General features: G+C 50.2%; 1 protein-coding gene and 1 long non-coding RNA gene across 6 annotated transcripts; one reads left to right on the top strand and one right to left on the bottom strand.

The window, feature by feature from the left end:
* Nucleotides 1–1,493: 1,493 nt before the first annotated feature.
* Nucleotides 1,494–15,924, bottom strand: LOC133340137 (dual specificity tyrosine-phosphorylation-regulated kinase 4-like). Of its 3 annotated transcripts, none has more exons than XM_061548194.1 (13): nt 15,868–15,924; nt 13,888–13,954; nt 13,134–13,236; nt 11,364–11,512; nt 9,861–9,997; nt 8,750–8,896; nt 7,261–7,399; nt 6,052–6,133; nt 5,640–5,812; nt 4,726–4,786; nt 4,194–4,311; nt 3,707–3,859; nt 1,494–2,405 (listed from the first exon to the last, which is right to left on the bottom strand). In XM_061548194.1, exons 2-13 carry the CDS (start codon nt 13,891–13,893, stop codon nt 1,682–1,684), a joined length of 1,992 nt encoding a protein of 663 aa, XP_061404178.1. In that variant the 5' UTR covers nt 13,894–13,954; nt 15,868–15,924; the 3' UTR covers nt 1,494–1,681. The 3 variants fall into 3 exon arrangements, with proteins under 3 accessions (XP_061404178.1, XP_061404179.1, XP_061404180.1); XM_061548195.1 differs by lacking the exon at nt 15,868–15,924 and adding an exon at nt 15,309–15,414; XM_061548196.1 differs by lacking the exon at nt 15,868–15,924 and having other exon boundaries at nt 5,640–5,788; nt 13,888–14,703.
* A 343-nt stretch (nt 15,925–16,267) lies between these two features.
* LOC133340136 (uncharacterized) lies at nt 16,268–23,340 on the top strand. Of its 3 annotated transcripts, none has more exons than XR_009754847.1 (4): nt 16,268–16,537; nt 18,358–18,481; nt 21,610–21,761; nt 22,994–23,197. It is a non-coding gene; the product is annotated as an uncharacterized LOC133340136 (long non-coding RNA). The 3 variants fall into 3 exon arrangements; XR_009754849.1 differs by lacking the exon at nt 22,994–23,197 and adding an exon at nt 22,376–22,425; XR_009754848.1 differs by lacking the exon at nt 22,994–23,197 and adding an exon at nt 23,255–23,340 and having other exon boundaries at nt 16,269–16,537.
* Nucleotides 23,341–24,004: the final 664 nt, after the last annotated feature.

Raw genomic sequence — 24,004 nt, 5'->3', positions numbered from 1 at the left:
TTATAACCTTCTAAAATCCAAACCCTCCAAACCCATAAACATATAACAATCAAAACCATAAACTCTCTAAACTTCTTAAACACCTAACTCTCTAAACTCATAATCTTCTAAACCCTAACCCAATGAACTCCTAACCCTCTAAACCCCTCACCCTCTAAGCACCTATACCATAAAACCCTAAACCTCTGAACCCCTAAACTAAACCCCTAAAAACCCCCAAAACTCTAAAACCTATAACCTTCTAAACTTCTAACCCTCTAAACCACTAAACTTCTACATATCGAAACCCATAAAGCCTTTAAACCTTTAAACACCTAACTATCTAAATCTCTTAACCCATAATATTCTAAACCCTTACCTTCTAAAACCCTTACCCTTTGAACCCCTAACCCTTGAAGTCCCTAAACCCCTAAAACAATAGCCATCTAAACACCTAACCCTCTAAACCCCTTACCCTTTACAACCCTCCCTCTAAACCCTTAAACCCATCGTCATCTAAACCTGTCAACCCATAAACTCTTAGTCCAATAAATATCGAACCCTCTAAACTTCCAACCCTCTAAACCCATCACCCTCTAAACCCCTAAATCCCTATACCCCTAAACCCCTAACCCTCTTAAACCACTAACCCTCTGTGTGGAGTATGTTGGGTAGTGGGTATCACGCTGTGGGTGGGTGCAGGGTGTGTGTGGTGGGTGCAGGGTGTGGGTGGTGGGTGCAGGGTGTGGGTGGTGGGTGGAGGGTATCACAGGGTGGGTGGGTGCAGGGTGTGTGTGGTTGGTGCAGGGTGTGGGTGGTGGGTGGAGGGTATCACAGACTGGGTGGGTGCAAGGTGTGTGTGGTGGGTGCAGGGTGTGGGTGGTGGGTGGAGGGTATCACGGACTGGGTGGGTGCAGGTGTGTGGTGGGTGCAGGGTGAGTGTGGTGGGTGCAGGGTGAGTGTGGTGGGTGCAGGGTGAGTGTGGTGGGTGCAGGGTGTGTGTGGTGGGTGCAGGGTGAGTGTGGTGGGTGCAGGGTGAGTGTGGTGGGTGCAGGGTGAGTGTGGTGGGTGCAGGTGAGTGTGGTGGGTGCAGGGTGAGTGTGGTGGGTGCAGGGTGAGTGTGGTGGGTGCAGGGTGAGTGTGGTGGGTGCAGGGTGAGTGTGGTGGGTGCAGGGTGAGTGTGGTGGGTGCAGGGTGAGTGTGGTGGGTGCAGGGTGAGTGTGGTGGGTGCAGGGTGAGTGTGGTGGGTGCAGGGTGAGTGTGGTGGGTGCAGGGTGAGTGTGGTGGGTGCAGGGTGAGTGTGGTGGGTGCAGGGTGAGTGTGGTGGGTGCAGGGTGAGTGTGGTGGGTGCAGGGTGAGTGTGGTGGGTGCAGGGTGAGTGTGGTGGGTGCAGGGTGAGTGTGGTGGGTGCAGGGTGAGTGTGGTGGGTGCAGGGTGAGTGTGGTGGGGCAGGGTGAGTGTGGTGGGTGCAGGGTTGAGTGTGGTGGGTGCGGGGTATCACGGACTGGGTGGGTGCAGGGTGTGGGTGGTGGGTGGAGGATATCACAGGGTGGGTGGGTGCAGGGTGTGGGTGGTGGGTGGAGGGTATTACAGGGTGGGTGGAGGGTATTACAGGGTGGGTGGGTGCAGGGTGAGTGTTGTGAGTGTGGTGAGTGTGGTAAAAGTGATCAGGGTTCACACTGATCCACCACCTCCACCACCCCTACTGTGCAGTGGACCGGCCACCACAAAGCAGCACACGTCGGAGGAGTGAGCGGATGGCTCTCCCTATGCGGGCCAGGCTCCCTTGCTTCCTCTTCTCCTGCTGCACCACCAACTCCTCTACCAGAGTCTCCTCCTGTACCACCAACTCCTCCACCAGGGTCTCCTGTACCACCAACTCCTCCACCAGCGTCTCCTCAAGTACCACAAACTCCTCCACCAGGGTCTCCTGTACCACCAACTCCTCCACCAAGGTCTCCTCCTGTACCACCAACTCCTCCACCAAGGTCTCCTCCTGTACCACCAACTCCTCCACCAAGGTCTCCTCAAGTACCACCAACTCCTCCACCAAGGTCTCCTCCTGTACCACCAACTCCTCCACCAGGGTCTCCTGTACCACCAACTCCTCCACCAAGGTCTCCTCCTGTACCACCAACTCCTCTACCAGAGTCTTTTGTACCACCAACTCCTCCACCAGGGTCTCCTCCTGTACCACCAACTCCTCCACCAAGGTCTCCTCAAGTACCACCAACTCCTCCACCAAGGTCTCCTCCTGTACCACCAACTCCTCTACCAGGGTCTCCTCGAGTACCACCAGCTCCTCCACGAGAGTCTCCTCCTCTTGCACCACCAGCTCCTCCACCATGGTCTCTTCCTCCACAACCTTCAACTTCTCTTTAGAGGCCTGGGCGAGCAAGGAGGATGGGCGCTGTGCCGGCTCCATTCTGTGAAGAAATGCGCACGACACCGTTCCAACTTCCTGCTTCAGGAGAGATCAGTCCCCCCCCTCCCCCCATTGTCCATGGGTGGACTAAGTGTGTGCCGCAGAAGATTAACCCAGCTAATTAACAGTGCCGCAATAATGCAGCATACCTTTGCCCACCGTGAGTCTGGTTACGAAATGGGCATTAGTCTGGCGGTGTCTCAGTGGATGCAGGGCAACTTGGGAAAGATATTGCCGCTTCATTATCTGTCCTCACCCAAAAACCAATTATGGAAAAATAAATCCGTATATAACCGAATCTACACATTCTCTTTGGCTGGAACTCACAGCCAGAGAGGAGCTGGGATTGAGTCCCATACAGGGGCCACTTTCTCTGTGTGGAATGTGGAGTGTGTTCTACCAACCACCCTACCCTGCCTGCCCCCCCCCTGCATGGGTTTCCAGAATCAGAATCTTTCTTTAAACTGGATGAAGAGGAGTCTGATGAGCTATGAAGCTCTTCTTTCACAGATGTCCAGTCAAGTCACAGGGTCAGCAGGTTATAACAACAAACAAAACAAAAGGAGTCCAAAGTATACTAAAAAAATAAAGCGTATAAATACAAATGGCATAAGTAAATAAAATCCTGTCAGTTGTTCAACACTAAATGCAAGCTTGGGCAATGCAGCGAAACAGCAACAAAAACAGCCTCACAACACACCAAGATAACACAATCCTTCAATAAAATTGCACATTAAAATTTCACTTCCATTCCTCTGGGTTTGGCAACTGAACCCTCACAAACACGCGGTGCAACCAGTGTTGGATGGACATCTCCACCAGTGTTGTAAATTGAAACTCCAAATCACTCAATTGGGATCGCACAGCAGCAGCAGCAGTACATTTGTTCTGTACTGCAAAAAACTTGGCAGGACCCTCCTGAAAAAAGTATTGAGACTGAGTGAGGCTATTGCTGGCTAAATAAGCGTAGAGGTAGTAGCAATAAAGATAAATAGATATTAAACACACACAGGAGCAGAGTCGTCCCCCGGGTACGGTGTACGGGGGGTGACCACCCCGGGCCCTGCGCTTTGGGGGGCCCTGCGCTTCGATGTCACGGTGTCAGACGTAATACTTCCGTTTAACACGTAGGCTATCGCTCCGGATTGGCTCACAAGTGATGACATCACATTTATCGCTTTATTTTAGACTGAAAGAGGAGGATTCCTTTGTTATTCGTAAGCCCACACCGTGTAACTTGCCCCAGGCCCCGCACCCCCCTATAGACTGCCTTGACCACTGGACAAGCAGATGGTGGCTTACCGTCGCTCAGCAGCTCCAGAGTGCTTCACACTGCCAGGAGCAGCAACGGTGGTGGTGGTGGCTTTGCTGGCCGTGGTGGTGCTGGTGGCCGCGGTCCGGAGCCAGTTATGAGCCAGCGCCTGCACTGGCGTCATACGACAATTCGGATCCCATCTGTTGAGAGATGCACGGGGGACACACGCGGCCACGTGGTGAGAGAGGCATGGTGAGAGCTTTGATGTTCCTTCCCTTCTCCCACGAGGTCCAGGAATGCACAGCAGCAGCGGAAGCCACAGTAGCAGTGGCAGTCCTCTGATGACCAGCAGCGGCTTGGACAGACCTCCCACTCCTCCACAGAGGGCTAACTCCACAGAGGGCCAGTGGTACCGCTTATTGGCAGGTCCACTCAGCTCCACATCTTCCTGGTGATCGGTGGAGAGCGGTCGCCGATCAATTGGAGGGGGGGAATCCTCGTGGAGAGGGGGTGGGAGTGGTGGGTGGTTCTTACCGCAAACAGGAGCTGATGAATTCGACAAACTCCGGGTCATCGCTTTTGAGCACCCTGTGAAGTGGGAAGCTCCCCGGAACCCTTTTCTTGCCTGGGCAGAACATCTTCCCCCGATGGTCTGCAGGAGCCATGCACAGCGGAAGAGACGAAGTCACCAACCACCACATCGCCCATCTACCCACTTAATGACCGATTCATCAACCCACTCATCCACCTACCCACCCATACACTCTTCCACCTCCCCAATCGCTCACTCACCTATCCACCTACCCACTCACCCACCCACTCATCTACCCACCCACCCTCTCGCTGACCCACTCACCCAACCACTCACCCATTCGCCCAATTACCCAACAACCTACTCGCCTACTCACCCACATACCCATCCACTTGCCCACACACCCATTTACCCACCCACATACCCAAGTAATGTAAAATACAAAGACGCCCCCTCCAAAACAAAATAACAACAGCCTGAGGCCACTCCCTAAAACTGAATCCGGTCTGTCATTCACCCCACGCTTCAACTCACCAAAGAACTGCGTTCTGTCGGGTGCTCCATTCACCATGTACCTCGGAGGCATCCCCAGAATCTGCACATGGTTGACATGAAGACAAAGGTCACCCGTATAGCTTCGGCACACTGTCGGGACAAGTGCTGTTAGATCGAGTAGCAAAATTAGCAGCGTTTGTTGAGGGCCAGCACTGTGGCACAGAGAGACAGGAGTGGCGGCTGATTTCAGCCGCATCATCTCTACATAACAAAAAGGCTCAGTCCCTTTAACACGCACCTTTACATCATCCGCACCTAGTTTACACAACAAAGGCTCATTCCTAACAGCGTGCTTCAGCCGCACCGAACCTCACAAAAATAATATTCAGGGACTACCTTGGCTCCTCCCACCCTCAACCAGTATATATACAAGGACTGTTTCTTGGAATTTCTCTCACTTGATACAGCTATCGTGCTGTGAATGTTCCACCTGAAGACGGAAGCTTGTGTTGCCTCCGAAACGTCGTGATTTTTATTTTATTTTTACTTTCATTATTTTTTTATTTTTTACCTACGTGATTACCGAAAAAACCTAAGAATGTGAATCCTTGCAGTCACGAAAGCTTCAAATCTAGAATTAACCCTGGTACTTTACACACTCCACCAGGTACTCATTTGAGGCTGACTCGAACTAGAGGAGGCCCAGGACCAGTTCAGACAATCGTCACTGGTGTTGCCCATGAGCTGGAATCAAACTCAGTTTCTAGCACAGCAGGCTGACTGCTACACTACCACTCCCCCACACATACAAAACACACACGTGTACAGGCAACATACGACGGCCGTTATTCACAGATCACCAAGTGGCCACCCTCCCTCCTGCCACCCCATAGCCCACGACTCCAAGGAGAGAGAGGGGGATCACGAGCGGACAGACGCCGTGTGGGAAATACCTCTATGCAGCGCGGGAGGTGATCTTCGTGGCTGTTGGACCGGAATAATTCCCTGCCCGTCGCCAACTCAGCCACCGTGCAGCCCAGCGCCCACATATCCACTCCACATGTCAAGCTATAGCCCAGCAACAGCTCCGGAGCCAAGTATTCTAGGGTGCCACCAACATTCATAGCTGTACAAAAATCACAAGGACAACAAACATATGTGCGTGTTTACACACTGTGTCTTAAACAGCATATCGTCATGCACATAAACAGTCACATGTACAGGCACTCAGATACTCACACACAGACACACTCAGACAGACACTGACATATGGACACTCACACGGACACAGAGAGACCCATGCATAAAGACAGCCATACAGACACCCACACGCAGACACTCACACACCCAGGTGAGGTCACTCACGTTGACTTTCCACGAAAAAGCTCGTGCCAAAGTCCGTGATCCTCACGGTGCCAGTCACGGTGTCTTTGACGAGAACATTTTCCTGGAGGAGGGGTAGAATGAATTCAAACTCAGAGGTTATGCCGATATCATTCAGCCAGCAGTGGATCAATCACATACCACGACACACGCTAAACAGGGGTACTAGATGAGGCATAGCGCTGTCGACAAGCGTCAGTCAAGAGCAATATTCGCTGTTTTATGACAGCTGTCACTGGGCGGTGCCCCTTTCAAATGTGTCAAAATTAAATTTCGATTTAAAGCTTTCGTGACTGCAGGGATTCATCTTCTTGGTTCTTTCGGTAAAGTCATCACGTAGAAGGGAAGTAATAAAATAATAAAAATTAAACAATAAAACAATTCTCATGACGTTTCGGCCACAACGCAAGCAGCCGTCCTCAGGTGACCTGGTTTTCACCTCAGGACGGCTGCTTGCGTTGTCGCCGAAACCTGGTTTTCACCTGAGGACGGCTGCTTGCGTTGTGGCCGAAACGTCGTGAGAATTGTTTTATTATGTTTTATTTTTATTATTTTATTCCCTTCTACGTGACTTTACCGAACGAACCAAGAAGATGCGTCGAAATTGTAGATGTGAGTAGAGGCGTGTCCCGTTCAAAGCACTCTCAGGCACCATCAGATTAAAGGGGGGTGGCTCTATTGACAACCGATTGCCGTTGCTCCAACAGGAGAGCTGCATGGAGCTCACAGCTGGATGAGTGCCCGTTAACGAGTTACAGACAAAAAGCCACGCACAAGAGAGTGCACGGATTCCGTGACGCTTTCCACTGCACCTTTGTCTTTGGACGTTTTCAATTTGCAGATTGGAATTCGATAACGAGCAGTTGTCAGGCCAAAATGCACATTTCGCACGTTTTAAAAAAAAGTTCTGTTTGACTCCGTTTCGTGTCTCCCAGGGTTTGGGGCAACTCTGATCAACGTTGCCGGTTTTCTCTCTGGTGAGTCCCCAAGAGCGACACGACTCTACACGATAGTTTAATTCATACCAGATCACATTCACCAGAGGAGCATGGCCCTGCCTCCTTCCAGTGAGATGGGCAGAGCTAACATATCGACCCTGTGACCAACATGGCCGGTTTTCTCTGTGGAACAAGTCCCCAATAAAGATACACCTCTGCACCAAAGTGAAAGCTGAACGCTGTGTCCACTCACAGGCTTGATGTCCGCGTGGACGATTTTCCTGGAATTGATGTGGCGCAAGAACTTGAGGATGCCCCTGGTGTAGGTTTTCACCATCGCCATGTCCAGCCGCCGGAGCCCCGCATTTCTAATCACTTCATGAAGGCTCTCCCTGTGAGAGAGGCAGAAGCAGCAACAAAAACACAGCATCAGTACCATCCGCTACAATGCTGCACTGATTCTGATAACGATAATCATGTTCATATTGTACGTTCATGTGCCAATATTAAGAGTTATAGTGTGGGTTGAGGTAGTCAATTTGCCCATAAACCAAATCAGTTGGCATATCTGCCCACTTGACAACTTGATTTTATTGGCTTTGTTGCCGGGTGGTCGAGGGTTATCCATTGGGAGAAGATAAAAACTCCACACAGAACAGAAGCTCGGGATTTTCGCCGAGAGGCACAAGCATCACCACTGCCATGCAGCCACCCTGCTGATTGAGTGGAGGCGTGGGTTGGTGAAAGTGGCAGGGCTAATGGAGAAAAGACAAGTGGCCTCCAATGCACCCGTGGCACATGGCAGCTCCACAGGATTACAATGCATGGGTGGTGGCGTGGGCATCTCAACATTAACAGCTTACTCTTTGGTTCTTTCGGTAAAGTCACGTATAAAGATAAAATAATAAATTAAATAATAGCATACAACGTTTCGATTGCAACACAAGCAATCATCATCAGGTATAAATGAAATGAAATAGCAACAAAAATCTAACCAGAAAACTATAGACAGACATATAAGCAGACAGATATCACCAAGATACATATGTCTGTCTAGTTTTCTGGTTCGATTTTAGTTGCTATTTCATTTATACCTGATGATGATTGCTTGTGTTGCAATCGAAACGTCGTATGCTGTTATTTAATTTATTATTTTATCTTTATACGTGGCTTTACCGAAAGAACCAAAGAGTAATTCCTGCAGTCACGAAAGCTCCAAAATTAAGAATTAACAGCTTGCCGCGGTGGCGAGATGACATCTCCCCCGCCTGGTATGGAGGAGGTCCTAGGTTTGATCCCGACCGTGATGCCTGTACATTTGGAGTTTGCATGTTCTCCCCGTGGGTACGTGGATTTTTCTGTGGGTCCACTCGTTTTCTCCTCCACATTTATAATCAAAATGCTACTTTTCGATTTAAAGCTTTTGTGACTGCAGGGATTCATCTTCTTGGTTCTTTCGGTAAAGTCACGTAGAATGGAAATAATAAAATAATAAAAATAAAACATAATAAAATAATTCTCACGACGTTTCGGCCACAACGCAAGCAGCCGTCCTCAGGTGAAGAACAGGTCTGTCGGGGAGACAGAGTCTGTCTACGTGACTTTACCGAAATAACCAGGAACAAAAATGCTACTTTGTTAAGCTTTTATTTGTGGTCTGGTCGCTTCTAAAAAATAACGAAAGTTTGTTAAGTTAGTTAACCACGTTATTGGCGGAGGGGGGGGGGGCATGCAGTACATACTTCAACAGCTCCATGACGATACAGTAGTGTCCTCTGAAATGAAATATGTTCAGGACTTTGATGACGTTGAAATCTTCATCACTGCCCTCGTCCTGAAGTTCCAGAGCTATCTGGAGCTCCATCTTCTGGTATGTTTCTTGCTTGGAGCTGCACAGAGGAAGTCCACAAATGAAGAGCCTACATTTTCTTTAGGGATATCCAGAGCCAAATTCTACTCACAATAAAATAATTCAATATGAATTCACCAGGTCTAACAGCACCAGGGGTTCCAGTAGCACACTCGACTATCATTGGTGAGGAGCTCCCACAGAGGGAGCAGGAGCCGACGTAGGGCACCCAATAGGATTTGGAAGTGAAGAACCATTCAAATCGGATTGGTCATTTGAGAAATCTAAATGCAAACGCATGTTAACACAACGCATTCTCACTTCAATATGCCTCTTCCATTCGGGCACACTTTTCGCATAACGCGGAATGTGCCCGTAATAACACGAACGCGCCCATTGCAACACGGAACGCTTCTCATAACGTAGAACACGCCTGTTAATGCACGGAACCCGCCCGTTATAACACGATCTGTGAGTAGTCGACAACAAACTACTTTCTTGAGCTGCAATGATACATTACTCGCAATGATAAAGTAACGTGACGGCATACCCTCAGTTATTTGTCTCGTCATCTCAAGGTGTATGAGTGCATTGTATCTCGCCAAACATTATTATTACATTATTTATGGGGAAATTACTTTCGCTCAATACTTTTTTGCTGAACGCGGAACTTTTCAGGAATGTATCTACAGCATTAAATGAGGAATTCCCGTAATGTGCAGGTAATCTTTCAGCAATGGGATGTTTTGCCCCAATATTAGTTTACACTGTGTGTGTGTATTTTAAGCTTTAGGAAGGAAAAATCTGAGAACCCAGAAGGAACTGATGCAGAACAGGGGTAGAACATGCAAACTCCATACAGCAGAGCACCCGAATCAGGAGTCGAACCCAGGCCCCCCTTCTCGCTTTGATGTACGAGTGTCACCGCTGCATCGCACGGCTGCCCATGGCAACGGACTTAACAACAATATTGGCCTCGTGACGGTGCGGCTCTGAAGTCTTACCTCGATGGTGACACCAGGATCTTGATGGCCACCAGGATGTTCCTTTTGTGATCAAGGCACTGGATCACCTGGCCTTGACCTCCTTCTCCAATCTTCTTCAGCACCTCATAGCGATAGCGGAGGTGCTCATGCCGGAACTGCACAAAAGGTACAATCGTTTAAAGTGAATATAATTAAAATCACAAAGTTTAAGAAGCGAGAATGTATATTCTTTGGAATATGCAAATTCCTTTGTCAGGCGCTCTTCCCCCTCCAACCCAGATTAAATATACGCTGCCAAGCCTGGTGGTGTTTCATTCAGACGCTGTCTTTCTGACAGACCTGTTCTTCACCTGAGAACGGCTGTTTGCGTTGTAGCCGAAACGTCGTGAGAATTATTTTATTATGTTTTATTTTTATTATTTTATTATTTCCCTTCTACGTGACTTTACCGAAAGAACCAAGAAGATCTTTCGGTAAAGTCACGTACATAGATTGAAAGAAAATAACAAAAAACAATCACGGGTTGCCGGGTGAAAATGATCATGTTAATGACAGTTTAGTATGTTAATGGGATATTGCAGAGCCACAACCGAGGGGTCGGCACTCAAAGTGGCTGTGTTAGTGTGAAAGCGCAAGTTTGAAATGGGCAAAAAGCACAACTATCATCAGAAGGTGGTAGGATGGGAAGATCACAGCCAGTTATGACTTAAACTGGTTGATAATGTCCTTCCAATGATTACTCAGTTTGCACCCATCTTCTCGGTTTAAATTGTGTCTGTGTCGATTAAAATGGATGGCTTCATGAATGAATCTTTGTTGATAGCCAGTGGGCTTGCAAAGTACCTTCGTCTTAGAGAAATACATTTCATGTGAGCCCACCGCATTAAAACAATGATCAGCCACGGCTGAGGTATTGGTCCTACAGTGTTTCAGATCCTACCTAGTTTCGGATTTGACTTATGTTCACGAACATCAGGCAGATCTGAAACTGTCGGGTTTGCTGTCCACCACTTGCATTAATATTGGCTGCTGACATTTGGGCAATGCCCATTTCAAACCCTAATAAACAGTTTGCCTTTGGAAGCAAACCCCCCTTTTCCTGAAGTCGACCGATTTTGTTGCGATTGAAACGTTGTAGTTTTAGTTTTTTGTTATTTTCTTTGAACCTATCTACGTGACTTTACCGAAAGACCCAAAAAATATTAATTCCTGCAGTCACGAAAGCTTTAAGTCAAGATTTAAGTGAGAATGTAATTTTCTAATATATTTTCTGTAATGATTACGTTTTTTTAAATCTGTCATTGTGGAATGTTCTGATGTCTGCTGGCTCAGTCACCCTTCAAAATAGAGCTTCTTAGCTCAATGGGATTTACTCGCAATAAAAAATTCTGATTCTGAAGTACATTGGTGTGTGTGATAGCCCTGGTTGGTACTTCAGGTGCAATAACAAGAAGCCACAAACCACGCTACCGATGGGCCCTGTGACTGCCCCCACAGCTGGTGTTTTGTTGCGAGCCTCACCAGAATGTAATTTCGTTCGTAGTCGTCGTATCCATCATTGTTGAATCCCTGAGATTTGTTGAAAAGTGCAAAGTACCACACTTCCTGCATGGCTGCGAGTTCTAGCTTCTCACGGTTGGTCAAGTGAGGGCCAAAGAGAGCCAGGATTTCTGCAGACATGAGAATAACAACATCTGTGTGATCGCAAACTTGAGCAATTTGTAGGAAAATATTACAGGATTGGGATGTTTTGGCCAATACCAGTTATGTCTGTATGTATGTTGAACTTCTTTTGCACCGTACGTAGGCAATGGTGCCAAATGGATACGCGGGGGAAGGAAAATTATTCTAAACATGAAAAGTTCTAAAGAAAGTAGTTTTCAATCTAGATGATTTAAAAGTGTATAGCTCCAGTGGCTTCCTAATATCGGAAGTGCATCTGAAAGCGTGTGATGTGCTGAGGCCAGAGCACACATAATCACCCCCATGCAACATGGCCACCATGATGCAGTCCCCCATGCAACATGGCTACCATTAAGTTCCGCATGCAACACTGCCAACATGAAGTCCCCCATGCAACATGGCTACCTAGATATCACCCATGCATCATGGCCGCTATGAAATCTCCAATGCATCACGGCCACTGACATCCACCATGCAACATGGCCGCTATGAAATCTCCAATGCATCACGGCCACTGTGACATCCACCATGCAACATGGCCGCTATGAAATCTCCAATGCATCACGGTCACTGTGACATCCACAATGTAACATGGCCGCTATGACATCTCCAATGCATCACGGCCACTGTGACATTCACCATGCATCATGGCCGCTATGAAATCTCCAATGCATCACGGCCACTGTGACATCCACCATGTAACATGGCCGCTATGAAATCTCCAATGCATCACGGTCACTGTGACATGCACCATGTAACATGGCCGCTATGAAATCTCCAATGCATCACGACCACTGTGACATCCACCATGCAACATGGCCACTATGAAATCTCCAATGCATCACGACCACTGTGACATCCACCATGTATCATGGCCGCTATGAAATCTCCAATGCATCACGGTCACTGTGACATCCACCATGTAACATGGCCGCTATGACATCTCCAATGCATCACGGCCACTGTGACATGCACCATGCATCATGGCCGCTATGAAATCTCCAATGCATCACGGCCACTGTGACATCCACCATGTAACATGGCCGCTATGAAATCTCCAATGCATCACGGTCACTGTGACATGCACCATGTAACATGGCCGCTATGAAATCTCCAATGCATCACGGTCACTGTGACATGCACCATGTAACATGGCCGCTATGAAATCTCCAATGCATCACGGTCACTGTGACATCCACCATGCAACATGGCCGATATGAAATCTCCAATGCATCACGGTCACTGTGACATCCACCATGCAGCATGGCCGCTATGAAATCTCCAATGCATCACGGTCACTGTGACATCCACCATGCAGCATGGCCGCTATGAAATCTCCAATGCATCACGGCCACTGTGACATCCACCATGCAACATGGCCGCTATGAAATCTCCAATGCATCACGGCCACTGTGACATCCACCATGCATCATGGCCGCTATGAAATCTCCAATGCATCACGGTCACTGTGACATCCACCATGCAACATGGCCGCTATGAAATCTCCAATGCATCACGGTCACTGTGACATCCACCATGCATCATGGCCATTGTGATGTTCCACCATTCACCATGGCCCTCTGTGACGTCCCTCATTACTGTCCTTACCTTGCGGTGATTTGCTGCAGATGGAGGCGTTGCCCTCTGAGGACAGCGCACTCCACGTGGTGCAAGATTCGCCCTTACTCCTCGCCTCTCCACCTCGGCTCATCTACACACACACAAAGACAAAGGTCCACCACGTAAACTTTAGCAAGATGTTGGGGAAAGCGCAGGAGGCGAGCACTGAGCCAGGATCTCTGAGATCCCGGGCTCCACAATCAGGAGGGTCCTGCCAAGATGTTGTGTCAGTTCTCAGCGTTGGGATATTTGGTCAATATCTGATGTCACACTTGGATTTACAATGAGACACGTGTGGCATCCTTCAAACTGATAAGAGAAGTGGGGCTGGGCCAGGACATGCCACGGCCAGGAGGAACAACGATGGCCGATGGTCAAGAAGAATAACGGAGCTGCAGCCAAGTATCGGAGCACGTTTGAGAGGACAGCTTCCAGAAAGATGGAGCGACAAAATCGGTGCTTGGTGGATTATGCCATTGCAGGATCATGAGGGGTAGCAGGAACTCAGGGAAGGAGGCCTTCATCCAGTAGTGGATAATAAAAGTACTGTAGATTATTCACGTGTAGACAGGCAGGTACACAGACAGGATCTCGGGGGAGATACTCTGATAGATGCACACACACTCAGGCAGGCAAGTAGATGTACACTCAGGTATATGGATAGGCGACAGGTAGCCTCACGCAGAGTGGAGAGCACACGTCCATCAATACTTCACCACACGAGTCGAAGAGCCACACGTACCTCCATGGTAGCAACTTGCAGAGCAGGGTGCAAAGATCTCACAGCGTCTCTCGCACAGTCCGGGTCTCTGCGTGCGGAGCAGGAGACGAAGGCGAGGATCACAAAGAGTCGAGAGGGCGTGAGGGCTCCCAGATCTCAACATGAGTCACAACGCGGGCTTACATCCTCACCATGAACCCACATTGTCAACACAGACTCACATCATCACCACTCACAACACGAAATACAAAAACAACAACAACCGACATTCGCCACTAAGTAGGGGTGATGACACCACGGCACCTGTGCCGGGCCAGGTGCACTTTTAGTCCACGTGAAGTGTCGAAGGCTGACAAGACGTCACGGGATAGACCCAGGTTCCAAAGGTTGGCTGAGATGACTGGTAGATACACCAGCTGTATCCCCAACTGTGCCAACTTGTTGAATTTTATCCGCTACTCGTTGTGAGCGTCACTCCTCTGTCCTCAGTTGTTGTTGGAAGGCGACTGCCTCCTACTGCCCGGTAGGATCCTTCACGAGCTTCCTCGTGAAGGATGCTATCCACACCACTGATACCAGTCTTCTGCAAGTCCACTCAGCTCCACATCCTCCCATACAGCATCAGTCCATATTTTGACAGCCCATGTCGTGCCCGTTTAGCCCCCTTTATGCAACCAAAATAAACTGCTTGGGTATGCGGTCTACAAGACCCAGCCAATGCAGCCTTGCCTGCCGGACGAACTTACTGGTGGGAATGTCTCCAGATCTTTCAAGCATTTGTGAGCCCCTCACACAATCCAGCCTGGTTAAACCCAGGATGGATCGTACAATCAACAACACCACCATCACCAACAATACCACCAACACCACCACCACCACCACCACCAACAAGACTATCACCACCATCAACACCATAACCAAAAACATCACCAATACCACCCCCATCAACATCACCTCCATCAACACCACTAACATCACCACAACCAACACCACCACCAAGACCACCAACACGACCACCAATAACACCACAATCAACAACACCACCATCAACACCACGAACACCAACAATACCACCACCATCAACACCACCAACACCAACACCACCACCAAGACCACCAACACAACAACCACCAACACCACAATCAACAACCCCACCATCAACACCACCATCAACATCACCAACACCACCACCAACACCACCACCAACACCATCACAAACACACCAACACGACCACCACAACCACCAACAACACCACCATCACAAACAACACCACCAAGACCACCACCAACAACACCACCAACTCCACCAATACCACCACCATCAACACCACCAATACCACCACCATCAACACCAACAACACCACCACCACTAACAACAAAGATAAAGATCCCCCTTATAGCTGCATTAGACTGTTGGGGCAAGTGCTGTTAGCCAGCAGTACCTATGAAGGGCAGAACGGCACACGAGGGGGTGGGTGGCCAGCACCACGCCCGGCCGCCTTTGTGTTTACACACACACAGACTCACACACACACAGACTCACACACACACAGACTCACACACACAGACTCACACACACACAGACTCACACTCACACAGACTCACACACACGCAGACTCACACACACGCAGACTCACACACACGCAGACTCACACACACGCAGACTCACACACACACAGACTCACACACACACAGACTCACACACACACACAGACTCACACACAGACTCACACACACACAGGCTCACACACACACAGACTCACACACACACAGACTCACACACACACAGACTCACACACACACAGACTCACACACACACACAGATTCACACACACACAGACTCACACACACACAGACTCACACACACACAGACACACACACACACAGACTCACACACACACAGACTCACACACACACAGACTCACACACACACAGACTCACACACACACAGACTCACACACACACAGACTCATACACACACAGACTCACACCATTTCTCACCTTCGCCAGATGCTCCCCCGACTCTCTAACGGACAAACTGCCTGAGGGAGACACGAGGGGGCGGTACCAAGTGACCACGCCCACTATGACGTCGCAGACCTAAGCTCCTCCCCCCACCGGAGCCCCTCCCCCCATGCCCAACCCCTCGCCCCGCCCCTTCACCCCCCTAGCCCCGCCCCTTCACCCCCCTCGCCCCGCCCCTCCCCCCGCTGCTACTTCCGCTGAGGCCGGGGCGAGTGGAGGCGGCGCTGTGCATTGTGGGTGGCGAGCGGACGGTTTGGATTCCCGCTCGCGGCCACCGTCGGCGGCTCGCTGGCTGGGCCTCCTCTAGGTCGACTCAGCCCGAACAAGGCGAGCACCTTGCACGCTGTGGACGCAGCAGCAGTGGCAGTGGCGGTGGTGGGGGGGCAGAGGAGGCGTCTGCTGAGTTCACGGCCCTGCTGCTGCTGATGATGAGGAGAGGCACTGCCAGATTGTGGCTGATGGGATGAGTTACATTTAGTTGTTTGTGTCTCTGGAGGGGCGGATTTGTTGTCGTGGCAGAAATGGCCTCGACTAGAGGCCGCGATGTGGAGTGTTTGGTCTACTCTTCCACGCTGGGCGTGCCCGCACTTTACCCCGATACACACGCGGGGCGTGAGCTCACTGGGCTTGCAATGCAGAGGTGCAGGTTCGAGTCCATTTCACACTCAGCCACTCAGCCACTCAGTCACTCATTAACTCACCTACTCAGCCACTCACCCACTCAGCCACTCACTCACCCACCCACTCAGCCAGCCACTCAGCCACTCACTCACCCACAGAGGGATACAGACCATTTATGCAGTGGTATTGTAGTATCTGCGTCAATGTTTTTGTTGTTTGGTTGTGGTGGTGGTTGTGGTGGTTATGGTGGTTGTGGTGGTGGTTATGGTGGTGGTTATGGTGGTAGTTATGGTGGTGGTGGTTGTGATGGTGGTGGTGGTTGTGATGATCATGGCTTTAGTTTTGGTTGTATAGGTGGTTGTAGTGGTGGTGGAGGTTGCAGTTGTGGTGTAGATGGTTATGTTGGTTGTCATGGTAGTTGTGGCTCTGGTTGTGGTGCTTGTGGTGGTTTAGGTTGTGGTTATAATTGTGGTTGTGTAATTTGTGGTTATATGTGCGGCTGTGGTGTTTGGTTATATTTGTTATAATTGTGTAGGTTGTGGTTGTAGTGGACATAGTTGTGGTGGAGGTGGTTATGATGGTTGTTATGGTAGTTGTATTATTTTGAACTTCAATCGCACTCTACCCAGCCGACCGTGCTAATTGGAGGTATGATTATCGTTGCGGTTATTTTATGGTTTTGGTTTTAGTTGTGGTGGTGATTGTGGTTGGTGCAGGTGCTGGGATGAAGGATGGGTTCCGTGTCCTCTGCCCATGCGGCTCCAAAAACGATTGCTCCAACCAGCACTGCCGCCCCTGTGGTCACATGACCTTGCCTCCCAGCATACCTTGCAGTCGTCATTGATTCTGGGCCATCTTTACCTCCTGCATCTCTATAGGAGCTCTCGCTTCCTCCACACACTCTCCTCCTACCTCTGCTCTCTCTCCCCGTGTCTCCATCCCCTCTCTTCTTTCTGGATGGGCCATGTTCAGGGGTCAGGAGTTGACTGGCTGCACTCTGACCTTTGACCTTGGCTGTCACCCGAGTGGGATTATCTAATAGCAGTCAACCCATAGTATCAGGATCTGTCCCGTGACCTCCTGCTGCACCTAGCCTGGCACAGCAGTAAACCCATGGCACCTGGGTCTGTCCCATGACCTCCTCCTCCTGCACCTAGTATGGCACAGCACTCAACCCATGGCACCTGGTTTGTTGTGATGACATTACCGCCACGTAGTGGCGAATGGCGGCCATTGTCGTTGTGAGTTTGTGGGCTTGTGAGTAATGGTGATTGCGTGTGTGACTATCATGTCGTGTCTGTGAGTTGGATGGTAGGGGTGTGTTTATGAGGGTGAGTGTATGTGGATGTGTGAGTATCATGGTGAGTATGTGAGTGATGGTATGTGACAGTGTGAGTTTGATGGTGATTGTATCATGGTGAGTGCAAGCAATACTGAGCTTGACTTATTTCCCCCCCTCCCTTTACCCACTCTTCCTCCCTTTCCCTGTCTCCCCCCACTCTCCCCCACCCACTCTACCTCCCGCTCCTTCTCTGCCTCTCTATCTCTCTTCTTTCTCCCGTAACTACCTCGCCTGTTATACAGGTCGTGGGTTCGATCCCTACCCTCACACCTGTATATTTCGAGTTTGCATGTCTCTCTCTCTCCCCGTGGTCGCGTTCAGAGTGTTTGGTTTCTATAAATGTCGACGTGATGATAGGCCACTTCGTTGACCTATCATTTGTGGCATTTTCCCTTCTGAAGAAGAGCTGTGTCGCTCGATGGGCATTACCTGGAAAAATTGAAATAGTTTAGTTTCCTCTTTTCCTCCTCCCTTCCTCCCTCTCCACACCCCCTCCCCCCCAGCACAACAACAAGAAGCAGGAGGAGGATGGTTTGTCTCCCAAGCCGAGCACTTCCGGGTCCACCTTCATGATCCTCCCTCTGCCCCGGGGGTGGGGGCGGGGAGATCCCCTCGCACAGGGTTACGGTACCCCACCCACATACACACGGGGTTACGGTGCCCCCGCCACACATACGCACAGGGGTACTGTACCCCCCACTCACATGCCAGGCTATGCGCACCACACAGAGACCCAAAGACTCGCACATAGATGCATAGACTCACACAGACCCATTGACTCGCACAGAAACCAATTAACTCAAAAAAAGACCCGTCGAAACACGGACAATATACTTGCACAAAGACACATAGACTCACACAGACTCATCCACTCTTGCACCCACCCACTCAACGACTCGCAGGCTTACGCGCTCACCCAATCCCTCACATACTCACTCAGCCGCTCACTCAGAAACTCACTCAAGAACTTGCTCACCCATTTACCCACCCACTTGCTCACCCACTCGTGCATCCACTCACAGAATCACTCGTAAACTCACCCACTCACACCTCAGAAACTGACTCACAAAATAATTCATCCACTCACTCGTGCACTCACTCGCCCACTTACCCATGCGTGCACAGATTCACCCACTTACTTACTCGGTCACAGACTCCCTCTCTGATAGACTCACTCATAGACTCACTCGCTCACAGACTCAATCACTCACAGACTCACTCAAGCTCTCACCCATTAACTTATTCAGAAACTCACTCAACCACCGACCCACTTACTTAAAAACTACCTCACTTATCCGCACCCATTCACTGACCTACTTACTCATCCACTCGCTCAGCCACTCACTGACCAACTCACTCACTCACAAACTCAGTCGCTCACTCATCCACTCACTCCGAAACTCATTCATCCACCCACCGACTCACTCGCAACCATTAACTCATCCACTCAATAATTTCATTCATTCACTCATCCACTCACTCAACCATTCACTCATTCAACAACCCACTCACTCACCCACTCACTTGGAGACTCTCTCTCACCCACTCACCTACTCGCCCAGTCTATTAGCCACTTCATTCAGAAACTCACTTACCTACTCACTCACCCACACAATCGATCAATCACTCACTCACCCACTCACTCATCCACTCTTCTACTCACTTAAGAACCCACTCCCTCAACCACCAACTCAGAATATCACTCCTCCACTCACTCACCCATTTACTCACCCACTCGCTCACCCACTCATTCAACAACTCACTCACTCATCCACTCGCTCACCCACTCGCTCACCCACTCGCTCACCCACTCGCTCACCCACTCGCTCACCCACTCGCTCACCCACTCGCTCACCCACTCGCTCACCCACTCGCTCACCCACTCGCTCACCCACTCGCTCACCCACTCGCTCACCCACTCGCTCACCCACTCGCTCACCCACTCGCTCACCCACTCGCTCACCCACTCGCTCACCCACTCGCTCACCCACTCGCTCATCCACTCACTCACAGACTGACTCAGAAACTCACTCAGCCAAGCATTCACTAACTGACTCACTCACCCATTCATTTAACCATTCACTCACAGACTCACTCAGACTCACTCAGACTCACTCACTCACAGACGCACGAAGAAGCTCACTAACCCACTAACCGATTCAGAAATTCAGTCAACCACCAAATCACCTACTCAAAAACTCCTTTACTCATCCGCCCTCACTCACTAACCTATCTACTCATTTACTCAATCAGCCACGCTTACTCACTAACTCGCTCACTCATGCACTCAGAAAATCACTCATTCACTCACTTAGAAACTCCTACAATCACTGATCCACTCGCTCAAAAACTCACTCATCTACTCTCTCGCTTACTTTCTTATTTACTCACCCACTCCCTCATCAATTCACTCATTTCCCCACTCATTCCTTCAGTCACTCACTCATTCAGCAACTCGGTCAATCATTATCTAATTCAATCAATCACCCATTCACTCGGAGACTCACTCGCTCACTCATCCTCCACTCACTCACCCACTAACCCACTCAGATACTCACTCAGCTACTCACTCACCACTCATTCACCCACTCATCCACTCATTGAATAAATCCCCTACTCACCCACTTTCTCAGCCACTCAATCAGAAACTCACTCACCCGCTTACACTTGGGAGTGGGTGGTTTTAGAGTTCAGTGTTCATCATTGGGACTCCCATAGGGTTCAGTGTTGCTCACTGGGTCTCCCATAGGGTTGAGTGTTAATCAATGGGTCTCCCATAGAGTTAAGTGTGACTCACTTGGGCTCTCATCGGGTTCAGTGTTAATCACTGGGCCACCCATAGGGTTCGGTGTAATCACTGGGGCTCCCATAGGGTTCAGTGTTAATTACTGGGTCTCCCATAGAGTTCAGTGTTACTCACTGGGTCTCCCATAGGGTTGAGTGTTAATCACTGGGTCTCCTATAGGCTTGAGTGTTAATCACTGGGTCTCCCATAGGGTTCAGTGTTACTCACTGGGGCTCTCATAGGGTTCGTTGTTAATAAGTTTTCGTGACTGCAAGGGTACATATTCTTTGGTTTTTTCGGTAAAGTCACGTAGGTTACAAAATAAAATAAAAAATAAATTAAATCTCAACGTTTCGGAGGCAACACAAGCTTCCGTCTTCAGGTGGCACCGTCACAGCAGTAATTTTGCTGTGCCACCTGAAGACGGAAGCTTGTGTTGCCTCCGAAACGTCGTGATTTCGTTGTTAATCACTGGGGCTCCCATAGGGTTGAGTGTTACTCACTGGGGCTCCCATAGGGTTCAGTGTTAATCACAGACCCATAGATTCCTAAAACCCTAACCCTATAAACACGTAAGCCTCTACCCCTAACCCTCAAAACCCCTATACTCTGAAAACTATGACCCTCTAATCCCCTTCACCCTTAAACCCCTCACCCACTAAACCCCTATGCCTCTAAATCCAACCCCCTAACCCTTTGAACCCCTAACTTTCTCCAATCCCATTATAAAGGTTTTTTTTGCAGTAAGATCGTGTAAATATAAATGTGTCTTAAAACCCGTCACCACCCGACACAGCCAATTAATAAAGTTTGTCACGTGAACAAAAGTGCCAATTAGTTTCTATTTTAGCACATCGGTGTGTTTGGAGACTAACCCAAATACACCTTTATTATGAATAACCCCTCAACCCCATAACTCCCCCTGTGCCACCCCCCATGTCCTCCCTCACCCCCCTCAACCCCCCCCCAGCTGCTACTTCCGTTGAGGCCGGGGCGAGTGGAGGCGGCGCTGTGCATTGTGGGTGGCGAGAGGCTGATTTGGATTCCCGCTCACGGCCACCGTCGGTGGCTCGTGGCGGCTCGCTGGCTGGGCCTCCTCTACGTCGACTCAGCCAGAAGAAGGTGAGAACCAAGCACCGGTGTGGACACATCAGCAGTGGCGGTGGTGGGGGGGAGACAAAGGAGGCACCTGGCCCACAGGTGCCTCCTTTGTCTCCCTCCTCTCTCTCCCCGTGTCTCCCTCCTCTCTCTCCCCGTGTCTCCCTCCTCTCTCTCCCCGTGTCTCCCTCCTCCTCTCTCCCCGTGTCTCCCTCCTCTCTCTCTCCCGTGTCTCACTCCTATCTTTCCCCGTGTCTCCCTCCTCTATCCCCCGTGGCTCCCTCCTCTCCCCGTGTCTCCACTCCTCTCTCTCCCCGTGTCTCACTCCTCACATCTCCCGTGTCTCACTCTCTCTATCCCTGTGTCTCCCTCCTCTCTCTCCCGTGTCCCCTCCTCTCTCTCCCCGTGTCTCCCTCCTCTCTCTCCCCGTGTCTCCCTCCTCTCTCTCCCCGTGTCTCCCTCCTCTCTCTCCCCGTGTCTCCCTCCTCTCTCTCCCCGTGTCTCCCTCCTCTCTCTCCCCGTGTCTCCCTCCTCTCTCTCCCCGTGTCTCCCTCCTCTCTCTCCCCGTGTCTCCCTCTTCTCTCTCCCCGTGTCTCCCTCCTTTCTCTCCCCGTGTCTCCATGTCCCCTTCTCTCTAGGTGGTGCAGGTTCAGGAGTTTACTGGCTGCACTCCGACCTTTGGCCTTGGCTTGTCGCCCAAGTGGGATTGTCGCAACAGCAGTCAACCCATAGCATCAGTATCTGTCCCATGACCTCCTCCTGCACCTAGCCTGGCACAGCAGTCAACCCATGTCACCTGGGTCTGTCCCGTGTCCTCCTCCTGCACCTAGTATGGCACAGCAGTCAACCCATGGCACCTGGTTTGTTGTGATGACATTACCGCCACGTAGTGGCGAATGGCGGCCATTGTCGTTGTGAGTTTGTGGGCTTGTGAGTAATGGTGATTGAGTGTGTGACTATCATGTCGTGTCTGTGAGTTGGATGGTAGGGGTGTGTTTATGAGGGTGAGTGTATGTGGATGTGTGAGTATCATGGTGAGTATGTGAGTGATGGTATGTGACAGTGTGAGTTTGATGGTGATTGTATCATGGTGAGTGCAAGCAATACTGAGCTTGACTTATTTCCCCCCCTCCTTTACCCACTCTTCCTCCCTTTCCCTGTCTCCCCCCACTCTCCCCCACCCACTCTACCTCCCGCTCCTTCCCTGCCTCTCTATCTCTCTTCTTTCTCCCGTAACTACCTCGCCTGTTATACAGGTCGTGGGTTCGATCCCTACCCTCACACCTGTATATTTCGAGTTTGCATGTCTCTCTCTCTCCCCGTGGTCGCGTTCAGAGTGTTTGGTTTCTATAAATGTCGTCGTGATGATAGGCCACTTCGTTGACCTATCATTTGTGGCATTTTCCCTTCTGAAGAAGAGCTGTGTCGCTCGATGGGCATTACCTGGAAAAATTGAAATAGTTTAGTTTCCTCTTTTCCTCCTCCCTTCCTCCCTCTCCACACCCCCTCCCCCCCAGCACAACAACAAGAAGCAGGAGGAGGATGGTTTGTCTCCCAAGCCGAGCACTTCCGGGTCCACCTTCATGATCCTCCCTCTGCCCCGGGGTGGGGGCAGGGAGATCCCCTCGCACAGGGTTACGGTACCCCACCAACATACACACGGGGTTACGGTGCCCCCGCCACACATACGCACAGGGGTACTGTACCCCCCACTCACATGCCAGGCTATGTGCCCCACACAGAGACCCAAAGACTCGCACTAGATGCATAGACTCACACAGACCCATTGACTCGCACAGAAACCAATTAACTTAAAAAAGACCCGTCGAAACACGGACAATATACTGTGCACAAAGACACATAGACTCCACACAGACTCATCCACTCTTGCACACACCCACTCAACGACTCGCAGGCTTACGCGCTCACCCAATCCCTCACATACTCACTCAGCCGCTCACTCAGAAACTCACTCAAGAACTTGCTCACCCATTTACCCACCCAATTGCTCACCCACTCGTGCATCCACTCACAGAATCACTCGTAAACTCACCCACTCACACCTCAGAAACTGACTCACAAAATAATTCATCCACTCCTCGTGCACACTCGCCCACTTACCCATGCGTGCACAGATTCACCCACTTACTTACTCGGTCACAGGACTCCCTCTCTGATAGACTCACTCATAGACTCACTCGCTCACAGACTCAATCACTCACAGACCACTCAAGCTCTCACCCATTAACTTCATTCAGAAACTCACT

Source organism: Lethenteron reissneri, unplaced genomic scaffold (assembly GCF_015708825.2).
Source record: "Lethenteron reissneri isolate LAM-NWPU_2019-01 unplaced genomic scaffold, ASM1570882v1 scaffold_80, whole genome shotgun sequence".
Taxonomy (NCBI): Eukaryota; Metazoa; Chordata; class Hyperoartia; order Petromyzontiformes; family Petromyzontidae; genus Lethenteron; species Lethenteron reissneri.
Note: the sequence above shows the minus strand (reverse complement) of the source record. Positions and strands in the feature narration are given on the sequence as shown.

Excerpts from the sequence above, each read along its gene's own strand:
- LOC133340137 (XM_061548194.1), bottom strand. Across the intron at positions 4,787-5,639 it reads ACCTCCCGCGCTGCATAGAG|ATTCTGGGGATGCCTCCGAG; the intron begins GTATTTCCCACA and ends AACCATGTGCAG. Across the intron at positions 4,312-4,725 it reads CGACAGAACGCAGTTCTTTG|ACCATCGGGGGAAGATGTTC; the intron begins GTGAGTTGAAGC and ends TGGCTCCTGCAG.